Source organism: Periophthalmus magnuspinnatus, chromosome 10 (assembly GCF_009829125.3).
Source record: "Periophthalmus magnuspinnatus isolate fPerMag1 chromosome 10, fPerMag1.2.pri, whole genome shotgun sequence".
In the NCBI taxonomy this organism is placed as follows: Eukaryota; Metazoa; Chordata; class Actinopteri; order Gobiiformes; family Gobiidae; genus Periophthalmus; species Periophthalmus magnuspinnatus.
Window position 1 is genome coordinate 9,117,898 of NC_047135.1, and position 18,383 is coordinate 9,136,280.

Below are 18,383 nucleotides of genomic sequence, written 5' to 3' on the forward strand. Positions count from 1 at the left end.
ACCATACAAGTGTGATCAGCATGGGATGAGAGTCTCTAAGGAAGTCTCAGAAGCCACATCAGAATCTGTGATATTTCTGAGGAGACATTTTCACAGTCAGGCCACTTAATATCACATATGAGAATCCACACAGGAGAAAAACTATTCGAGTGTGACCAGTGTGGGAAAGCATTTATAAAATCATGTAATCTTCAAGTTCATATGAGAATCCACACAGGAGAAAGGCCATACCAAAGTGACCAGTCTGGGAAGGAGTTTGTTCAGTCTTTCTTCTACAAACTCCATTACAAAGCCATACAAATGTGACCAGTGCTATAAAACCTTTAGATGTTCACCAGGCCTCACTGTTCTCTGTCAGACCCACACAGGAGAAAAGCCCTTTGTCTGGATCAAGGAGCGTGGGAAGGCCTTTGCATCTTGGTCGAATCATCAGAAACATGTTCAAATCTGCCGATCAGCGATCAGCATTGCGCTGGCCCCCTCTAGTACCCTCCAGGGTCCGTGAACCAGTGCAAACAAGGTTTATATGAATGATTACAACATTAGTCAGTCCTTTCTATTTTAGTTGATGTTTTTTGTAACTTTACACTGGTAAATGTTGATCTTGAACTTGAACCAATTTAGTGCAGTACCAGAGATGCCCACCCAGTCCTCTAGTCTCTGTAACAGGATACCATGATTAATATTGGCAAACTCAGCATTCAGATCTAACAGAATCAAGGCTTTTCATCCAGTATTCAGGCAGATGTCAGTTGTCACCCCACCAGTCTCAGTGCTGTGGTGGGGTCTAATAGTTGATTGGAAAACAACAAAGGAGTTCATTTGAAGAAAATAAGCTGTTGGTAAACAACTTTTTCAAGGACTTCGTCTAAAAATGGCAGATTTGAGATAGGCAATTGTTAGGTAATTGTTCAGTAATGTGGCTTTGCTGACTTTTTTATGTGAAGCACTTTGGGCAGCTGAAGTTGTTTTTAAATGTGCTATATAAATAAAATTGAAATCAAGACTACCGGTACTCTTCTTTAGGTGTGCTGACTGCAGTTTTCAAAGCTCTTGGGAATGTTCCAAATTGAAGTGACATGTTTGCTATGCAAGTGAGTGGTGATAGCAAACTGTTGAGCACAGGCTTTGGAAATCTAGTGGTTAATACATCGAGGCACAACAGGTAGATGAATTCAGACTGGTGAGGATCTCATCTCTTGGACAGTTTTGTCAGTTACAGGTGCAAATTGACTTAGTTCTAAGTATCTAGGAGGTTCCAAGGGTGTCATTTGCGTTGTGAAATTAATGGCATTTTTAATGCCCTGAACCTTGTCATTAAAAAATACTGCAAACTGATTGCACTTAGATGCGGAAATTAATTCTAATTGGAGCTGTAGTGTTTGTTAATATTTTTACTGTTGCAAACAGGACTTAAGAATTGTTACTGCAATTTATATCAAAGATTTTCTTCATTGTTAGAAAGTGATTCTTTAAAGAGATACAACTCATTCACAGTAATGTCCCTTTAACTGGTGTTGGGGCTGATCCACTGCAGTAAAAATAACCTCAGTCCAAAGCAGAGAAACACGAGGCTGCTCCAAAGCACGTGGGGAAAAAAACAGCATTCAACAATAACAGAAGGTCAAGGTAATGTACTTTAATACACTTATGGGGTAGTTTAAGTTCTTTATTTTCTACTTTCTTTGAGATTTTAGCCATTGGCAGCCTAAGATTCTTTTTTCATCATACCTGGATTTGCGGTTCATTTCATTCATGCATGTATAGTCCATATTTAGACTTAGACAGGGTGGAAAGTAATTAATTCAAATTATCATGTTGCAGTACATTTTAGCCCTAACGCTACTTTACGGTGAGTACAAATTTTCTGTACATTTTCCACCGCTGCTTACTCAAGCAAATGATCATGGAACATGATCTGCAACAAAAATTATTTGGACACATTAGTTTAAAAATTATAATATAAGAATAGTTCTCTACTTAACCATTGACTGTATATATATTTTAACAAAGAAGAGCACTGCTGGACAACATTTCCTATCACCAGCTGCTCCTCAATGTTTTTAAACATCAATTTTATGTCTATCGCACATTTACAACAACACCAACTGCCCAAAGTGCTCCACATGCACAATAAAAGGTAAAAAAAAAAAAAAATTAAAAACTATAACAAACATTTATGTCACCAAATTTGTTTAGGTAGCATGCTCAAATTGCTTTCATGCATTTCAGTTATTAAAGTTGTGCGCCAGCTAAAGGCATGTCCCCAAAAGTAACATTTTTATGCTTTTTTCAGAACCATAATTAAATTAACTTCCTCTCTTAAATGTTAAATATTACCAAGATCACTTATCCAATCTTGATCTTAGTGTAGTCTGGTTTAAATCCTCAGTCCTGATTTAGTCTTGCTTCAGGTTCGGTTTTGTTGGTTCAGATGGATTTTGTGTTGGAGGAGGGAGACGAAGATGCAGCCGTTCAGTTCATGATTCAACAAAGTCTCATCGAAAGCCGACCAAAAGAACTTCAGACCCCCCACACCAGGTTTGAAAAGATGAATTTGGTTTAGAATTATGAGAAATAATATTGTTTGCTGCTTAAACAGACAAAAAAAAATGTTTTTCTCCAGTTGTGATGCAGGTGAAAATCTGATCTTCACTGCAATAAGAAAAGGTAAGTGTTATTATCTGTTGAGTGGTTAGCAATCCTGACTCACAAGAAGGTCCTTGGTACTCCAGTTTTTCCATCAGCTGAAAACATATACAATTTGCTAAGAATGCTTTGCTAATCAGCTACAGTACTCCTGACCAAGAAACCTACTCCTGACAAGTTTAATCCCAGCAGCACTGATGGATGGGTCAAATGCAGAAGTAAAATTTTCTACAGGCAGGGACAATAAACCATACTTTAAATCAGGGATCTGAAATGTTTGTGTTCATGTGCTTTTATGTCAGAAAGTTGGGATTTTGATATCACCAATAATAAAATCAATTTATAAGAGATACTCAGTAAGAGTTGTTGCTGTTAGCCTTCTCAAAACTAAACGTTCCATGGAGATGTTATTGCTGTGCCAAGAATGCCCCACAATATAGCATTTAACTTTTCTATTTTCTTGAAGACAAGCATGTGGCTCCGCTCAACCACATTTGAAAATTTGTGGAGAGGGGACTGCACGCACAGTAAGAATGCATGTTTTTCAGTGTTTTTTAAGCAATTAAAACACCTATAATTTAATAAAGGTAATACAGACAAGTGTTTAACTATACTGTGGAATATTTGAGGAAACGCAATAACATTTCCATGGACACAAGCAGGTAATGGACTCCTGACAAAAAAGTGACATAGTTAACTTAACCTTATCAGATATAGGCTATATAAGTCATTCAAGACCTGTTTTGTGATAGGAGGAGAATGGATCCTAACCAGCCACTGACCTGGTGATAGTGGTGCTAATCAAAACAAATTAAAAATCAAAATATGTTGTGAAAGGGCATCTGGCATTAAAATGATGTTTGTAAGTTTTTAAATGCCCATGATTAAGCAGTGGGCTGTGATTGGTTGTGTTGTAGGAAATGAAAAGCTACTCAAGAAGTTGTGTGTGACTTACAAGGGTCAGTTCGATCAATCAGACGCCAGAGGATGGACCCCTCTTCATGAGGCCGCGGCTCAGACCAATCACACCATCCTTGAACTTACCCTAAAAGGTACAAGTTTAGCCCTGGTTCAGTAATGACATGACTGTATTGTTCTCGGGTAGACACAGTGGATATTCACACAAAAATCTGATGACTACCTCATTTGTGGACCTTTGATATTATTTAAATGACATGCAAACTACAAAATCTGATGTGAGTGATGAGAGGATTTAGTTTAGCCGTGACATTGTTTTGGACCTGGTTTAGGTGTGTGGTTTGTCCCTGATATTGTAAGTCTGGTTCAATCCTGGTTCATGTCTTCTCTCTACAGCAATGGGGCGGGACTTCCTGGAGCGTCGATCTGTGACTGGTCAGACCCCATTGCATGTGTCAGTTGAGAAAGGGTTCATTGAAAACACTACGCTTCTGCTAAAACATGGAGCAAATCCGGATGCACCTGACGAGGACGAGGATACGCCCATGTTCACAGGTAGTCTGTAACCGGATAATAATAATAATACTTTTAGAGATGGGGTATTACACTGATATGCCACACACCACATGTAGTATTGCAGTATAGGTGTGGTCAGATAAAGAGGCCTGTGAGAGTATATTTTCTTCCATTTATTTCCGTATGCGCTGGAATCTGTAGCCCATCACAGGATGTTCCACCTGCGGCAGTTGAGGAAACGCAAGCTGCCGGTCCAGATGATGGTGCAGTTTTACACAGCCATCATTGAGTCCATCCTCACCTCTTCCATCACTGTGTGGTTCGCTGGGGCCACTGCCAGGGACAGACAGAGACTGCAGCGCATTGTGCGCTCTGCTGAGAAGGTGATTGGCTGCAGCCTTCCATCTCTACAGGACCTGTACGTCTCCAGGACTCGGGGGCGAGCAGGCCGTATAGCAGCTGACACTTCTCACCCTGGACATGGACTATTTGAGCCACTTCCCTCTGGCAGGAGGCTACGGTCCATTGGGACCAGAACCTCTCGTCATAAGAACAGTTTCTTCCCCTCTGCAGTTTGTCTCATGAACACTTTATAATATTTGCACAAAACTGGACACTTTATAACACCGGCCACTTTAATAAGTCATGTTTGCACTGTTGTTCTGATGCAGCTCTTGTATATATTTTCTAACTTTAAGTATTTTATTTGATTTTTAAGCATATCTTTTTTTAACTTCGTGCATGCCCTTATTTGTATTTGTATTTATTCAGTGTGTTTTATGTTTTATGTTGCACTTTATCACCAAAATAAGTTCCTAGTTTGTGAACTGTGTTCACAAACGATGGCAATAAAAGGATTCTGATTCTGATTCTGAATACAAGAGACACGTTTATAACCACGCCATTCATTTCAAAGCACACCATGTAATTAGGACTTGCAATGCCCTCCCTTCACCAGTTGTCCTTTACCTGCTTGTGTGGGTCCTCTGTGTATCTGTGGCATTGACTAAACCCTTGTTTTGCATCTGCTTGTTGGCAACATTAATGTAAATGTTATTATAGTAATAATAATTACAATATATAGAAATTATAAGGGTGGTGTTTTCTAATGCATCACAGTTCTATTACAGCAGTATTGTTGGGTTTCAGATGACATAACAACCTTCTATTGGCCAATAATGTTTAATAGAGATGGAGGGCAGCTAAAATGAAAAATGTGTTAAAATACAGATTTTTGTTACTCAAGTTAATGAGTTTGTTCACTATAGAAATGATCAGGTTCAACATTTGTACTTTTTCCTTTTAGATATTTCATGGCAAAGTGCAATGTAATCAATAGGGAAAACTGGTTCTTGCCCCCATCTGGGAATATGACAGCTTCATATTCTATAATCTGACATCCACCAATTAACTGTCCATATGTATTACTGCTAATCACATAAATAGTCCTTTGGTTTTGTAGTCATAGTATTTCTTTTAACAGCCCTCCTCCTCTTTCGTCTGTAGCGATCCGCTTGGGCCGCTCTGACCTGGTGGAACTGTTGTTGAGCTCTGGCTCTAGAGTGAACCAGGAGGGCTGTCATGGCCGCTGCCCGTTGCACGAGGCCTCGAAGCTGGGTAACTCCACTCTGGTCGACCTGCTATTGAAGAGTGGAGCCAGGCCCGACCCCCGCAGCCACTATGGACTCACTCCTCTCGCCCTCGCTGCTCAGGGGAGCCACCGGGCGGTGATAGAGAGCTTGCTCCGGAAAGGTGAGACCTGTTGGCTCCCCAGACACTTCCTCCTCACCTCTGTATGTTCAGTGTTAAAAGAGTTAAAATGTTGATACATTTTTTTTATCTGGCAATTCCCTGGGTAAATTACCAGGAATATGCAAGGAAGGCTTAAAATTTTAAAAACACAGAGGAGTACTCCTGTATGATTATGTTGATGTCAACAGGTTTTGAGTACTTCTGACAGGTAATAAGGTAAGGTAAGTTAAACATTTTATTTGTCCAACAATGAAGGAATAACAGTGTTGCAATGCAAAGTTTAAGAACAGCAGGGGAATATGAGGCATGCATCCAAAATCAAGATAAATAATTATTAATTAATTAGCAATAGACATAAATCTACTAAACTATTTGGTACAATAAGTGTCATGATCCGCACTGTCCGCTCCTGGTTTTCCTCCCTGTGTGCTCTTCCCCCTCCCTCACCTGCTTGTACCTGGAGCTGGGCGGAGCTCTCAGCTCCTCCCGCGCGCACCTGCTCTCCATCTGGCTAATCACCACACCTGCCATGGATAAGAGGAGATGGGGGAAGACACTCGGGGCGAGATCGTCTGTTTGGACTCACCCTGTTTGTGCTGCGTTTGTCGTCCTCACTTGTTCCTGTCGTCCCTGTGTTCCTGTCGTGCTCCGGCCCTGGATGTCTCCTGCCCGCTCTGCCCTACGCCCGTCTGGTCTGCCTGTCGTCCTGTGGTCCCTTCATGTCCCCGGTCCTTGTGTTTCCGGTGTTCCTGCTCACCTGCTCACCTCCGGTTCACCCTCTGTTTGTATTTGTCCTATTCCTACAATAAATCCTGTAAATATTCCCCGAGTCTGCATCCTTTGGTCCGCTACACTCACCCGTTACGACAATAAGTGGCTGTGACTGTGGCTATATACAGTGCAGTGTATGGACAACAATAAATAGCAGGTTAAGTAACTTGTAAAGTGTATTATACTGTTAAGTACAATAAGTGACTGTTACTATCAAGGATTACTCAAAGCAAATAGAACAAAACTCAATTCCACCATTATAACATGGTTATAAGTTCATAAAAATAACTGCACAAGATAGAACACCAAAGAAACTACCCGCACTGCAGGTAGAGCTCCCATTTTATTTATTTATTTTTTTATTTCACACCACAAACCCTTCTGTCTTTGTTAGCAGAAGCTTGAACCTTTAGTGCTGAACCTTCCTCCCTCTCCCCAGATGCTTCCTCCTTGTGTTTTATCTCTTTAGGAGCTGATGTTCTGTCCCAGGCCAATGACGAGGCATCCATTTTGTTCGAGGCATCTGCACACGGGGACCCAGAGATGATCCGACTGTTACTCGAGTATGGAGCAGACCCAAACGTGCCCAAACACTCTGGACACCTGCCCATCCACAGAGTTGCTCACAGAGGACACCTACAGTAAGTCAGAGGTACTACAGGGCTAAGGACAAAACACTTTATCTTTATATCTGACTGTGTAGTAAGTACGTTCTCAAAGTTTAACCAGTTTCACTTATTGTATTTTTCCATAGTATAAGTCGCACCAGCCAAAAAAATGCATAATAAGAAAGAAAAAAACATATATTTCACATCTGAGTATAAGTTGCACTCTCAGCCAAACTATGAAAAAAAGTGCAACTTATAGTCCGGAAAATATGGTATATCATTTAATGCAGGTAATGCAGCCCAATGTTTTTAATGGTTTTCACTGAATCTAGACACAGTGAATATATTTCCTTTTTCCAGTAAAAATCAGATACTACACTTGTCACCATGGAGATTGCTAAGCTTTCTGCAGTGATGTGGAACATTCTGGGTAAAAGAATAACGTCTCCATAGAGAAAAGGAAGCCTAAGCCCCTCCACCTAAAAGATACAAAGTGTATATTTAACATATAACATTTAACATAACTATTCCATTTTTGTCTTTGCCTCATTAGTTTGCCCTTTTTGCATGGCTTCCCTTGTCAAAACCTGCACATGAGTGAATAATTTTAAAGAAAGACATCATGGGTTCTAGCCTGTGTTATGGCAGCCACAATAGTCCATAACAATCCAATGTCACATGCCTAAACGACTTCAGACCTGTGGCACTCACCTCCATCCCTGCCAAATGCCTGGAGAGATGCCTGGTCACCAAACACATCAAAGCTGCAATACCACATAACTCGACCCATATAAGGAGAACAGGTCAACAAAGGACACCACTGCCATTGTCTTCCACATACCACACACACTTTCAACACCATCCAGCCATACAAGCTCTTGGCCAAACAACAGCATCTTGGACTAAACACCACACTGTGCAATTGGATTATGGACTTTTTAACTAATCGCACACAGAGTGTCAGAGTGGACTAGCACACCTCCTCCACCCTTTTTATCAGTACTGGTCCTCCCGAGGGTGCATACTGAGCCCCCTGCTCTACACTCATTACCGCACACATTACTGCTTTGCCTCTTCCTCCTCCAATCTCATTGTCAAATTCACCAACGACCCCACAGTGTTCATCACCAATGACAATGGAACGGACTGCAGGAACATCTGGTGCAACATCTGACGTGATGGTTTTACAGTAGTAACCTGTTTCTAAACATCAAAAAGACCAAGGAGATTATTGTGGACTTGTGCAAAAATGGACACAACAACCACTAACCTCTATTGGCACTGAGGTGGTAGAGGGTGACCAACTTTAAATTTCTGGGGGTGAAAGTCCCTACCTCCACTGTGGAGAAGGCACAGCAACACCTCTACCTGAGGAAACTGAGGAGTGCCAACATCCCCAGACCAGTGATAGTGAACTTCTACAACTGTGCCATCAGTAGTGTTCTGACATATAGCTCATTAGTGTGGTTCTCCAGCTACACTAAAGCTGTCCAGCAGGCATGCATGATGATGAAAACAGTGGGGGAATCATTGGGACGACTCTCCCAAAGATCAGTACCATCTACACCACTCGCTGTCTTATGAGAGTGCACAACATCCTGCATGACTGGCACCACCCTGCTCATCATCTTTTCAAACAGCTGCCCTCAGGTAGATGGTCCAGGTCCATACAGGCCAGAACAAGCAGACTGACCAACAGAGTGTATCCTCGGGCTGTGAGGCTGAGGATACCTGCCATATGCCAACCTAATCTGCTTGTGTCTGCTATTTAGCTGTAATCTATCACTCCCATGGATCATTATGTTATAATTGGCACATTTTAAATCACAATATTCATCTCAAGTGAATTAATACAAAACAAATCCACTGACTTCAGCGTTGGAAAACTGTAGAGCCCAATGGGAGCATCACGCTAGCACAGGGGTGTTCATTACGTCGATCGCGAGCTACCAGTCGATCGCGAAGGCATTTTGGGTAGATCACGTTCCGTCATCCATCCAGTCACATGACTAATATACAGGACAACCAGTCAGATTACACCTTACCCTAGGTCACATCATGGACGCTGCACACGCATAAACAAGCGCGAGTTAATTTGACCCTATAGCGTTGGATCCTATCGTCGCCGATAGAGCGCGGTTGCGGACTTTCCAGCAGCATAACTCCGCAACTAGTCGTGCTCTCATGTAAATTCAAACGGCGTCTCAAAGCGGAGACATCTAAATATTTTACCGTCATTACGGTAATCTGCCTCTGTTGTCCCTCGAAGGTGACGAATGAGAGCGCGGGGGCTGCGGGGATTTTCCCAGTCATTTATTCGATGCGTCAAAGAAAAAATACGGATGGATGGATGGATGTGTAAAATACAGGTAGTTGTGTGAAAAAATGCAGTAAATTCTGATACTTCGTTTAACATGATTTGTATGGCTATAAAAAAAAAGACAAAACTGTAATCAGCATGATTAGCTCTGTTATCGCTTTCAAACGAAAAATGCAATTTTACTCCTGGCTGTCAGAAGCTACTGCCCGAACTATGCATCCCTCACTGATTCCATTCAGAGCAGTAATCATCATACAAGTAATTATGAACATGTAAGAAGTTCAATTGTGTTGTGTAGTATTATCTCATGACGTTGTGCAAGGTACATCAAAATGCACTGTACATGTAAGAATTCATAATACATTTACAAATAAGAAATTAGGTGGTAGAAAGATCTACCACCTAATACATTTTTGTATTAGGTGGTAGATCTTTCAGACACGATCATTTTAAAAGTAGCTCACATACTGAAAAAGTCTGAGCACCCGTGCGCTAGCAAGTAGCGGATCGTTTTCATTTGTACCAAAATGACAATACGACACTGCTGAATCCTACGCTTATCATCGTTTAAGAAAATAAAATAGTAAGTAGAGAGGAGTGAGTGTATTGCAGTGGGCGTATGCCGGTGGCATTGAAAACGGGAGTTGATTGGCAATATGCCGTTTTGAAAATGTATGAATGACTCCAAATATAACTTTGGGTGAGTAAATGGTGAGGGCAAGCAAATATAATATGGTTATAAGCTCTAAAAAGTCTATTTTGCAGAATTAGTCTGATTTAAATATCTGATAACTCTAGAAATCAGTCAATGTTCAAATTTTGGTGTGTATGCGAACATATTCTGGCTAAATGCAGTTTGTTGTCAGGGCTTTGAAGCTCCTGATCCCGGTGACCTCCATGTCTGAAGTGGCGGACAGTGGAATGAGCCCTCTCCACTCTGCAGCAGCAGGAGGACACACCCACTGCATAAAGGTAAATCTCCACTACACCTTTATCTGTTTATCAATCAGGGATGCCAGATCAGACAAGCAACCCCTTTTCTCCCTCTTTTAAAAGAGGGAGAAAAGGGGGACAAAAAGCAAAAAAGATCACCCTCTTACCATTTATCGTTTTAAAAATGCTATACTTACTGAAAACATTATATCTTTTATAAGTTTTACTTCGTTTTTGACACTCTGAGTTCTTCCTCCCATTACTCTCTGCAGTAAGTCACTAAACTACTACTGCACATCTCAGATTTGTCAAGTTGCTGTGGACAGTTTTATATCATGTTTTTGTATATTTATGGAGAACTATCGTGTGGGAGCTTGAGTGATGTAGGCTTGTGGACTGAGCATTGCACAGCATCTTACAGCTATCAATCTCTAGATTTCTCAATCATGCGTGACATCTAAAACTTCTTCAGCCACATTTTGATGAGGGAATGACATTTTAACATGGTAGAAAGCTCCAAAAATACATTTAGCCTAATATCCCCTCTTTAATAGCATATTTAACATAAAACAATGCTTTAAAATCGAGGTTAATCAAGGTTAACAGTCAATCATTTCATGGGTTTGTTATCGTGACAGAGACTTGAAAAAAGCCAAAAAATAACCTTTATTATGACATGAGCATGTGTATGTGAACGTTTGGATAAAACTCATTGACATGGATATTTTACAAGAGTGTCCTGGCCAAGTGGCAGAAGCACAAATGTAACAACAGTCATTTACATTTACAAAACCACAGAATATCAGATCATGATTCCTGGAAGTAAATAAAAAAACAATGACAAGTATTTAAAGGGTGCAATGAAATAATTTCTTTTAGCTGCAGAGCTCTGTGAGAAGACACTGGTTTTACATAATATATTGAATTGCAATTTGCAGACTTCAGATGATATCGCAACATTCTACAAGCCCATAATAATCAAGAGAAATGGGCACAGTGAAAATTGCAGTTCTTCTTCTTTTTGTAACATAGCAAGTTCAGGGGCCGAATGATCAGATTCAACATTTGTAGTTTTTACTTTTTGGATATTTCTAATGAAAATACCATGTAATCAATAAGAACACTGGCTCTTGCCCCCTATGAGCGAATGACATAATCACATTCTGAAATCGACACTTCAAATCTATTAAAAATTATTCTTGTTCTATATTTTCTAATTTCCCATGAGGCTTTGCTGGAGGCGGGGTATGACCCGAATTACATGCTGCACCCATGGGTCCGTCGTGGCTATGACGATGAGAGGAAGTCCGCCCTGTTCTTTGCCGTCTCCAACAATGATGTCCCATCAGCCCAAGCTCTTCTAGAGGGCGGAGCTATGGCCAATCAGGACCCCATCAAGTGCCTGCAGGCTAGTACTACTATTTCTCGTACTAGTTTTAGTGGTGCAGCATGATGGTGGCATGCAGTTTGGCACTGCAGCCTCACAGCAAGAAGGTCCAGGGTTCAACTCCCATGCAGCACTGGAAATTTCTGTGTGGAGTTTGTACGTTGTTCTTGTGCCAGTACAGGTTTTCTTTTAGTTCTCCAGTTTTCCCCATCAAAAAACATGTACAATAGGCTCCCCTCTGAGATTCCACATGTCAGCACAACTTTCCTGGCAAACAAAGAATAAATAAAGTACAACTATAATGATTACTACACTTCAAGTGTCTGCAGGCCAGGACCACTAGTAGTAGTGCGCTAACACTAAACAGAATCTGAACTCAACAGCCAGACTACTACAGTTTTTCCTGCTACTTTTATAGCCCTACTGTTACCATTACCTTCCAAAACTCCATCAAGAGTAAAACCACTTTTACTACTACTAATTAGGATTCAAGTGTATGTGTGTGTCTATATATGTAAGTAGTACTGCTGCTAATTTAAGTACTACAAATACTATTAGGTAACAGAGGTGAATGAACCTATTTAATGAACTGTGCTGTGTGCCCTGTAGGTGGCGCTGCGTCTAGGGAACTATGAGCTGATCCATCTGCTGCTCCGCTTTGGGGCAAATGTGAACTACTTCTGTAAAGTCAACACCACACACTTCCCCTCAGCCCTGCAGTACACTATAAAGGATGAGGCAAGTCGTAGTTTAGTCCTGGTTTAGTCCTGGTTCAGTCCTGGTTTAGTTCTGGTTCACTCTTTGATTTAGCCCATGATTTAATCCTGGTTTAGTCTTGGTCCAGTCCTGTTCAGTCCTGGTTCAGTTCAGGACTAAACCAGGGGTTTAGTCCTGGTTTAGTCCATTGGTTAGTCCTGGTCCAGTCCTGGTTTAACCCATGGTTTAGTCTTGGTTTAGTTCTATTTTAGTCCTGTTTTAGTCCTGGTTCAGTACCTGTCTTCTCCTGCAGGTGATGATGAGGATGCTGTGTAATTTCGGGTATGATGTTCAAAAGTGTTTTGATTGTCCGTACGGCAGTGGCTCTCACATCCCACTGAACTACGAAGGCTGGAGCGACGCTGTTATCAAAGACACTATGGTACGGGTACTACTATCAAAATATAAACAGCACATGATAGACTACACTGCACTTTTCATTAAAATGTAGTTAACATGTTTATATAAAAGATTGTACTAGTAATCTTGTCTGGTTTCCCCTATTTCAACAACTTTGATGAAGTTGATAATCTCACTACCTGGTTTGACACAGGCAGCAGATATGACATGCGCAGAGGTAATACCATGACTGTTGCCTAGCAACCATAATGTTAACAAGGGCCAAATTTTGTCTAGTTTACATAGTTATTATTTGATGAATAAAAATATATGCCTGGCCTTTTCTAGTTTTGTCATTTTGGTGAAGGTTAAAATTTTACTTCCTGGTTGGACATGGGCAGCAGATATGACATACGTAGAGGGAATTCCAGTTCTGTTATCTAGGAACTGTAATTTAAAGTCCACAGGTGACAGGTATAATGATTCTTTAATTTGGACTTAATTTGATGGGATAATACCTGTGGAAAATATAAATTATAGTTTTACACCAATCAAGAATCAGTTTGTGAAAAAAGTTGAAAAATATGTTGAAAATTACAGGAACGTATTGACAGTATTGACAAAATCACACTATTGAGAATTCTATCCAAAAGTTTGACATTTTTGTGATACTTTAAACGTTATTTCAACAAAATATAGATGTTTTCTTATATTTTATTTGTCAAATAATCATTTTTGTGTGTGTTAGAGGAGATTTGGCCCACTGATGGCATGGTTGCTAGGTTATGGAATACCCGAGGGAGATTCATGACTTCCAACCAGGAAGTAAAATTTTAAACTCAAAAAGTAGCCAAGCTTGGAAAAATAATTGCACATTTTTTGTAAAATCTAAAAAAATATAATGATCTTAACTGTGCTTTACTAAAATGGGTAGTTCAACCTGTCACAGGCACTTTAACAAGAACCAAACTTTGTCTTCATTGCACAATACATATTGTTTCTACTAATGAATGTAGATTACCTTTATTTAGTTAAATGAAGGTTTAAACGGCTAGAAAAATGCCGTCCTTGTTCATAAATTGTCCCTATAGTTTTGGATGTAATTTTCCATATTGATGAAAGGTATTCTGTTTTAGAATGACTACTTCCTGTTTTTTGTACTTTTCTTCAACTTATACTTACTTTTATTTTTCCTTACTCCAATTGTTACCTCACTGGTAAAACTATGATAAATATTTATCATGACTTGGTTTGGTGGTACTATCCCACCAAACCAAGTCATAATTATAAAAATACAAAAAAAACATGTCATATGTAGATTATTTATTAACACCCATTTTCAAATGTTCAGGTTACTGGTCATTTTGATCAGTTTGTCCATAAACATTAGTATGGCATAAAAGGCCTTATTTGGCTTGTACACTTTTGTAGTCCTAACTTATTGTATCCTCCATGTTTGTAGTTCTGTGAGGTCATTTGCGTCTCATCGATGAGATACCTCACTGGCCATGTGGTCCGCATCTTATTGGATTACCTGGACCATGTGACCTTCTGCTCCAAACTGAAGGCGGCTCTGATGGAGACCCAAGTGTGGCCCGAGATCTGCACCATTCAAGGTTAGTCCATAGTCCATAGACTGTCCATAGACTATGGGTCAGTCCTGGTTTACAGCAGGTTCAACTTTATCGCCCAGAAGGAAAAATTTGTCTTGGGCTTATAATTCACATATTTTCAAAACACAAGATGAGGAAAACAGTCAGCTGGAACAAGTCACTCTAACTTCTCCTTTTGTGACTAGGACCGTTTAAAGAAGGACCATGTAAAGAAATCATAAATTGAAAAAATACAAGCTTGCAATTTGGTCATTTGGACTTGAAATTACATAAATTATATATATAATTTGACTAGGACTTGAGACGTGCAAAACAAAGACTTGGTCTCATCTTTGCAGAGTAGCCAAGCCATAGCAATATCACAATGGTCCTAAACCCCAATGAAGTGCTTGAATTTACACTGTTTTATCAGAGCCATATGCACTTTAAATGGAGGTTAGCACATTTTAAGCCCCCTGTGGATTTTTGGTAACCATTCTTCACATTCTATTGTATAAAGGATCTTATTCTATATTTTTTATTAAGTGAAAATAAATAACACTAAACTAACACTAAAGGTAATAAAGTTTAGTTCTAGTTTAGTTCTGGGTTGTCTCAAACAAGGAACCAAGTCTTGATTGCACAGATTGTTTTGATGCAAGAGATGCAATCTACGTTACTGCTCTCTGATTTTCTTCTTCTGTCAGACCAAAGCTGGAACACTATCAGAGAGCACAGGTGAGCCTGAACAAAGGCCAGGTGAGAGGGAGGGAGGAACAGGTTTCACATCTGTCATCTGTGCTAATAAAAATGAACTAAACTTACAGAAGGTAGCTTTAAGTCATAGTTTAGTTAAATATATTATACATGCTCATAATTAACATAATTAACCCTTGTGTTTCTCTCTTAGAAAACCCGCGTTCACTGCAGCATTTGTGTCGCCTCAGAATCCGCCGTTGCCTGGGGCGACTGCGGCTCCGATCGGCCACATTCATGAGTTTTCTGTCACTGCCAAAAAGACTCAAAGACTTCATCCTGTTCAAAGAGTACGAGCTCTACAAGGGGCCGGGCTGAGGGGTACAGAAGAATAGTTATAATTTAAGCTTTGAGTTGTATTTGTATCATCATTTGTGTCAGGATGACCACCAAGTTCCTTATTTATATCTCATTGATTTTCCGGCTTTATTCACGCATAAGCGTCTGTGCATACTTCTAGTCATTTTTCCAGGAAGTTGCACAATCAAAAATGTCAGGAAATCAGTTCTGGCTTTGTTCACACATGACCCTTTTCTTGTAAAATGCAGGTAAATTCCCAGGTCAGGCTGCATGTGTGAATTAGGCTTATTACAACCATTTAGTCCTGTCACTTGTCCCACATACCATAAATATTACAAACAAACACGTTTTTAGGGGGTGTCTTTGTGAGTTGTAATAAGATCTAATGCCATTCCAAAATATCTAAATGTGTTTTTAGGAATGAACATTGAACATCATGTTGTTTTAAAGGAGTCTTTATCTATAAGCCTAAATCTATCATGTCTATCCCATCATGTCCCCACCAAACGTGTCCCACTTTTACTGCTTTGAGTTGGTCACCCAAATTTGTGTGCATAATGAATGTGTTAAAAGGGGTATGGTTTCTGACTCTTGCTCTTTAAAAGGACATGAATTTGACATGTCAGCTTTGGCACGTTTATCTATTGAAACTACAGTTTTAAAGTATACTATATGACTTTTCTGGTGGAGGGTCTGCCGTTTGCTTATCTCCTTGTGCATGTTATTGCTTTGCTTGGAATATTCCACCATATGGCATTAACTTTATCTATCTTGCATTTATTCAATAATGGGCGTATCTGTTGGTGGTTTTCAGATTTTAAAATGTGATGATGTCATGCTCCCAGGCTAAGAACCAGTTTTCCCTATTGATTGCATTGTACTTTGCCTTGAAGTATCCCAAAGGTAAATTTATAAATGTTTAACTGGATCATCTCTTTCTCATCTCCATGAAGTTGGATATGTTTAATGCCATGCTGTGAAACATTCCAGGCAAAGCAAAAGAGGTTATGCATTGAGATCATTTTATTTGAAAAATGCCCCTCAACATTCTAACTGAGTGGCACTGAGGCAGAACTATGAGCAAGTTTACAGACAAAGTGTGTTTTTTGCTTTTTATTGCGTCATTTTTGTCCATGGAGCTATTCTTTTTGCCCCACAATAATAATTTCTTCAACATATGGACTCAGAAACATTTTATTTAAGGAGAGAAAGGTTTGTTTCAGCTGTGTCTGATCCCAAAGTCTGTATCAGTATTAAATGTGTGTGTAGTCTGCAGTGTCCCCATTGTTTAACTGTTTTCTATTGTTGACTTGATTTTCTTGTTTTAGATGTCAGGTACAAACTAAATATTTAGCAGAGTTGTAAACTTTGTATTTGTGTGATGTAATCTGTATATCCTCTATAGCATCTCCATGGAGACAAGCAGGTGACAGACCCTTCACTCAAAAAATTACACTGGGCACCTTTGAGTTTCAAGAAATATTTCCGAAAATTATTAACTGAACAGTCACACTCAGAAAGAAAGAATTACTCAACAACAATAAATCTACTCTCATCTTCACATATTTTTTATTATAATTTTTTTATTTCACTTTTTCTGATTTGGGACTTTCCTCAAAACCTGAACAAAGTAAAGACAATCCGGCTGCAACTTTGGGACATTTCAGAGCCTAAAAGTGTCCAAAAAAATATATATATATAAAACACAGCAACATGTTAATATCAAGTACGATTTTACACACCAAGTTTGTCACATATGTTTAAAATTAACTCAATTAAAACTGGTTCAAATTGTAATTTTGGTTAACTTTTTGATTTTGGTTTTGCCCTGCGCTGTAAAAAAAAAAATTCTAAACTGTTTAAATGACCTGTTGGAATAATAATCTGCTTTGTTGTTAATGATTGCACTAGAAATAAGGTACACTTTTCTACCTGCTTGGTTGATTTGTTTCCTTATTTTAAGATAAATGCCCCTGAATCCAGTCAGAAAAGCCATGCAACAAGTTCAATATCACTGGTCAGATAAAGAGGTAGGGATATCACGACCAATCATTGTAAGAACACAGAAATGAGACTTTTAGAAGCAAAAATTACATTTCAATCTATACTCCTAAAAGAGTTATTAAGGGATTATGTCACATTAAGATTGCTTAATGATTCAGGTGGTCAGTGAATTTATTAACTGTTGTTTGGTCATGTGTCAATAACAGTGATGTTTTTCCTCAATGATCGCAACACTGCAGTTTGATTTCGTGGAATCCCTATGCAAAGGACTAACTGTTAAATCTATTCGTAAAATGAGCTAAATTTCTCAAAACTTCTCAAAACAAGATTCATATTCCAAATAAATGTAACTAATATATTTCAAATGTAACTAATATATTTCAGCAGTATAAGCTACTCTAGCAGTACCTTACCCTGGTTTGGACACATTTTAGTCTTATTTTATTTTATTCTAATGAAAAAAAAACCCCAACAACTTTTGATTTGACGTCTGTAATCCAACATCAACACTTCTTTAGCCCTAGTTTACTCCAGTGTAGGGCTGTGTAATTAATTGAATTTTAATACAGATCGAGGTTCAGTAATTTTAACTTTAACTTTTTAACCAGCAGCCAATCCTCTGTCAGTAAACCCAGTAAAATTTTACCTGTTTTTGGAATGCCAAATTATGAAAGTCTGTATTGTTTATATTAAAAAAAAAATAAATACTGGAAGCCATTTTTATTTGCTTATAACCAACAAAGAAACATTTTATAGAAAATAATGGTCAGTCAAAATGAGGG

At 39.2% G+C, this 18,383-nt stretch overlaps 1 protein-coding gene across 1 annotated transcript; it reads left to right on the plus strand.

Moving 5' to 3' along the window:
• Positions 1 to 1,552: 1,552 nt before the first annotated feature.
• On the plus strand, positions 1,553 to 18,317 carry LOC117377880 (dynein axonemal heavy chain 12-like). The gene is made up of 13 exons (XM_055224739.1): positions 1,553 to 1,629; positions 2,435 to 2,541; positions 2,627 to 2,670; positions 3,567 to 3,701; positions 3,964 to 4,122; positions 5,590 to 5,835; positions 7,076 to 7,247; positions 10,401 to 10,506; positions 11,696 to 11,875; positions 12,464 to 12,592; positions 12,864 to 12,992; positions 14,412 to 14,565; positions 15,452 to 18,317. The coding sequence occupies exons 2-13, from the start codon at positions 2,435 to 2,437 to the stop codon at positions 15,613 to 15,615; spliced, it is 1,725 nt and encodes a 574-aa protein (XP_055080714.1). The 5' UTR covers positions 1,553 to 1,629; the 3' UTR covers positions 15,616 to 18,317.
• The last annotated feature ends 66 nt before the right edge of the window (positions 18,318 to 18,383 follow it).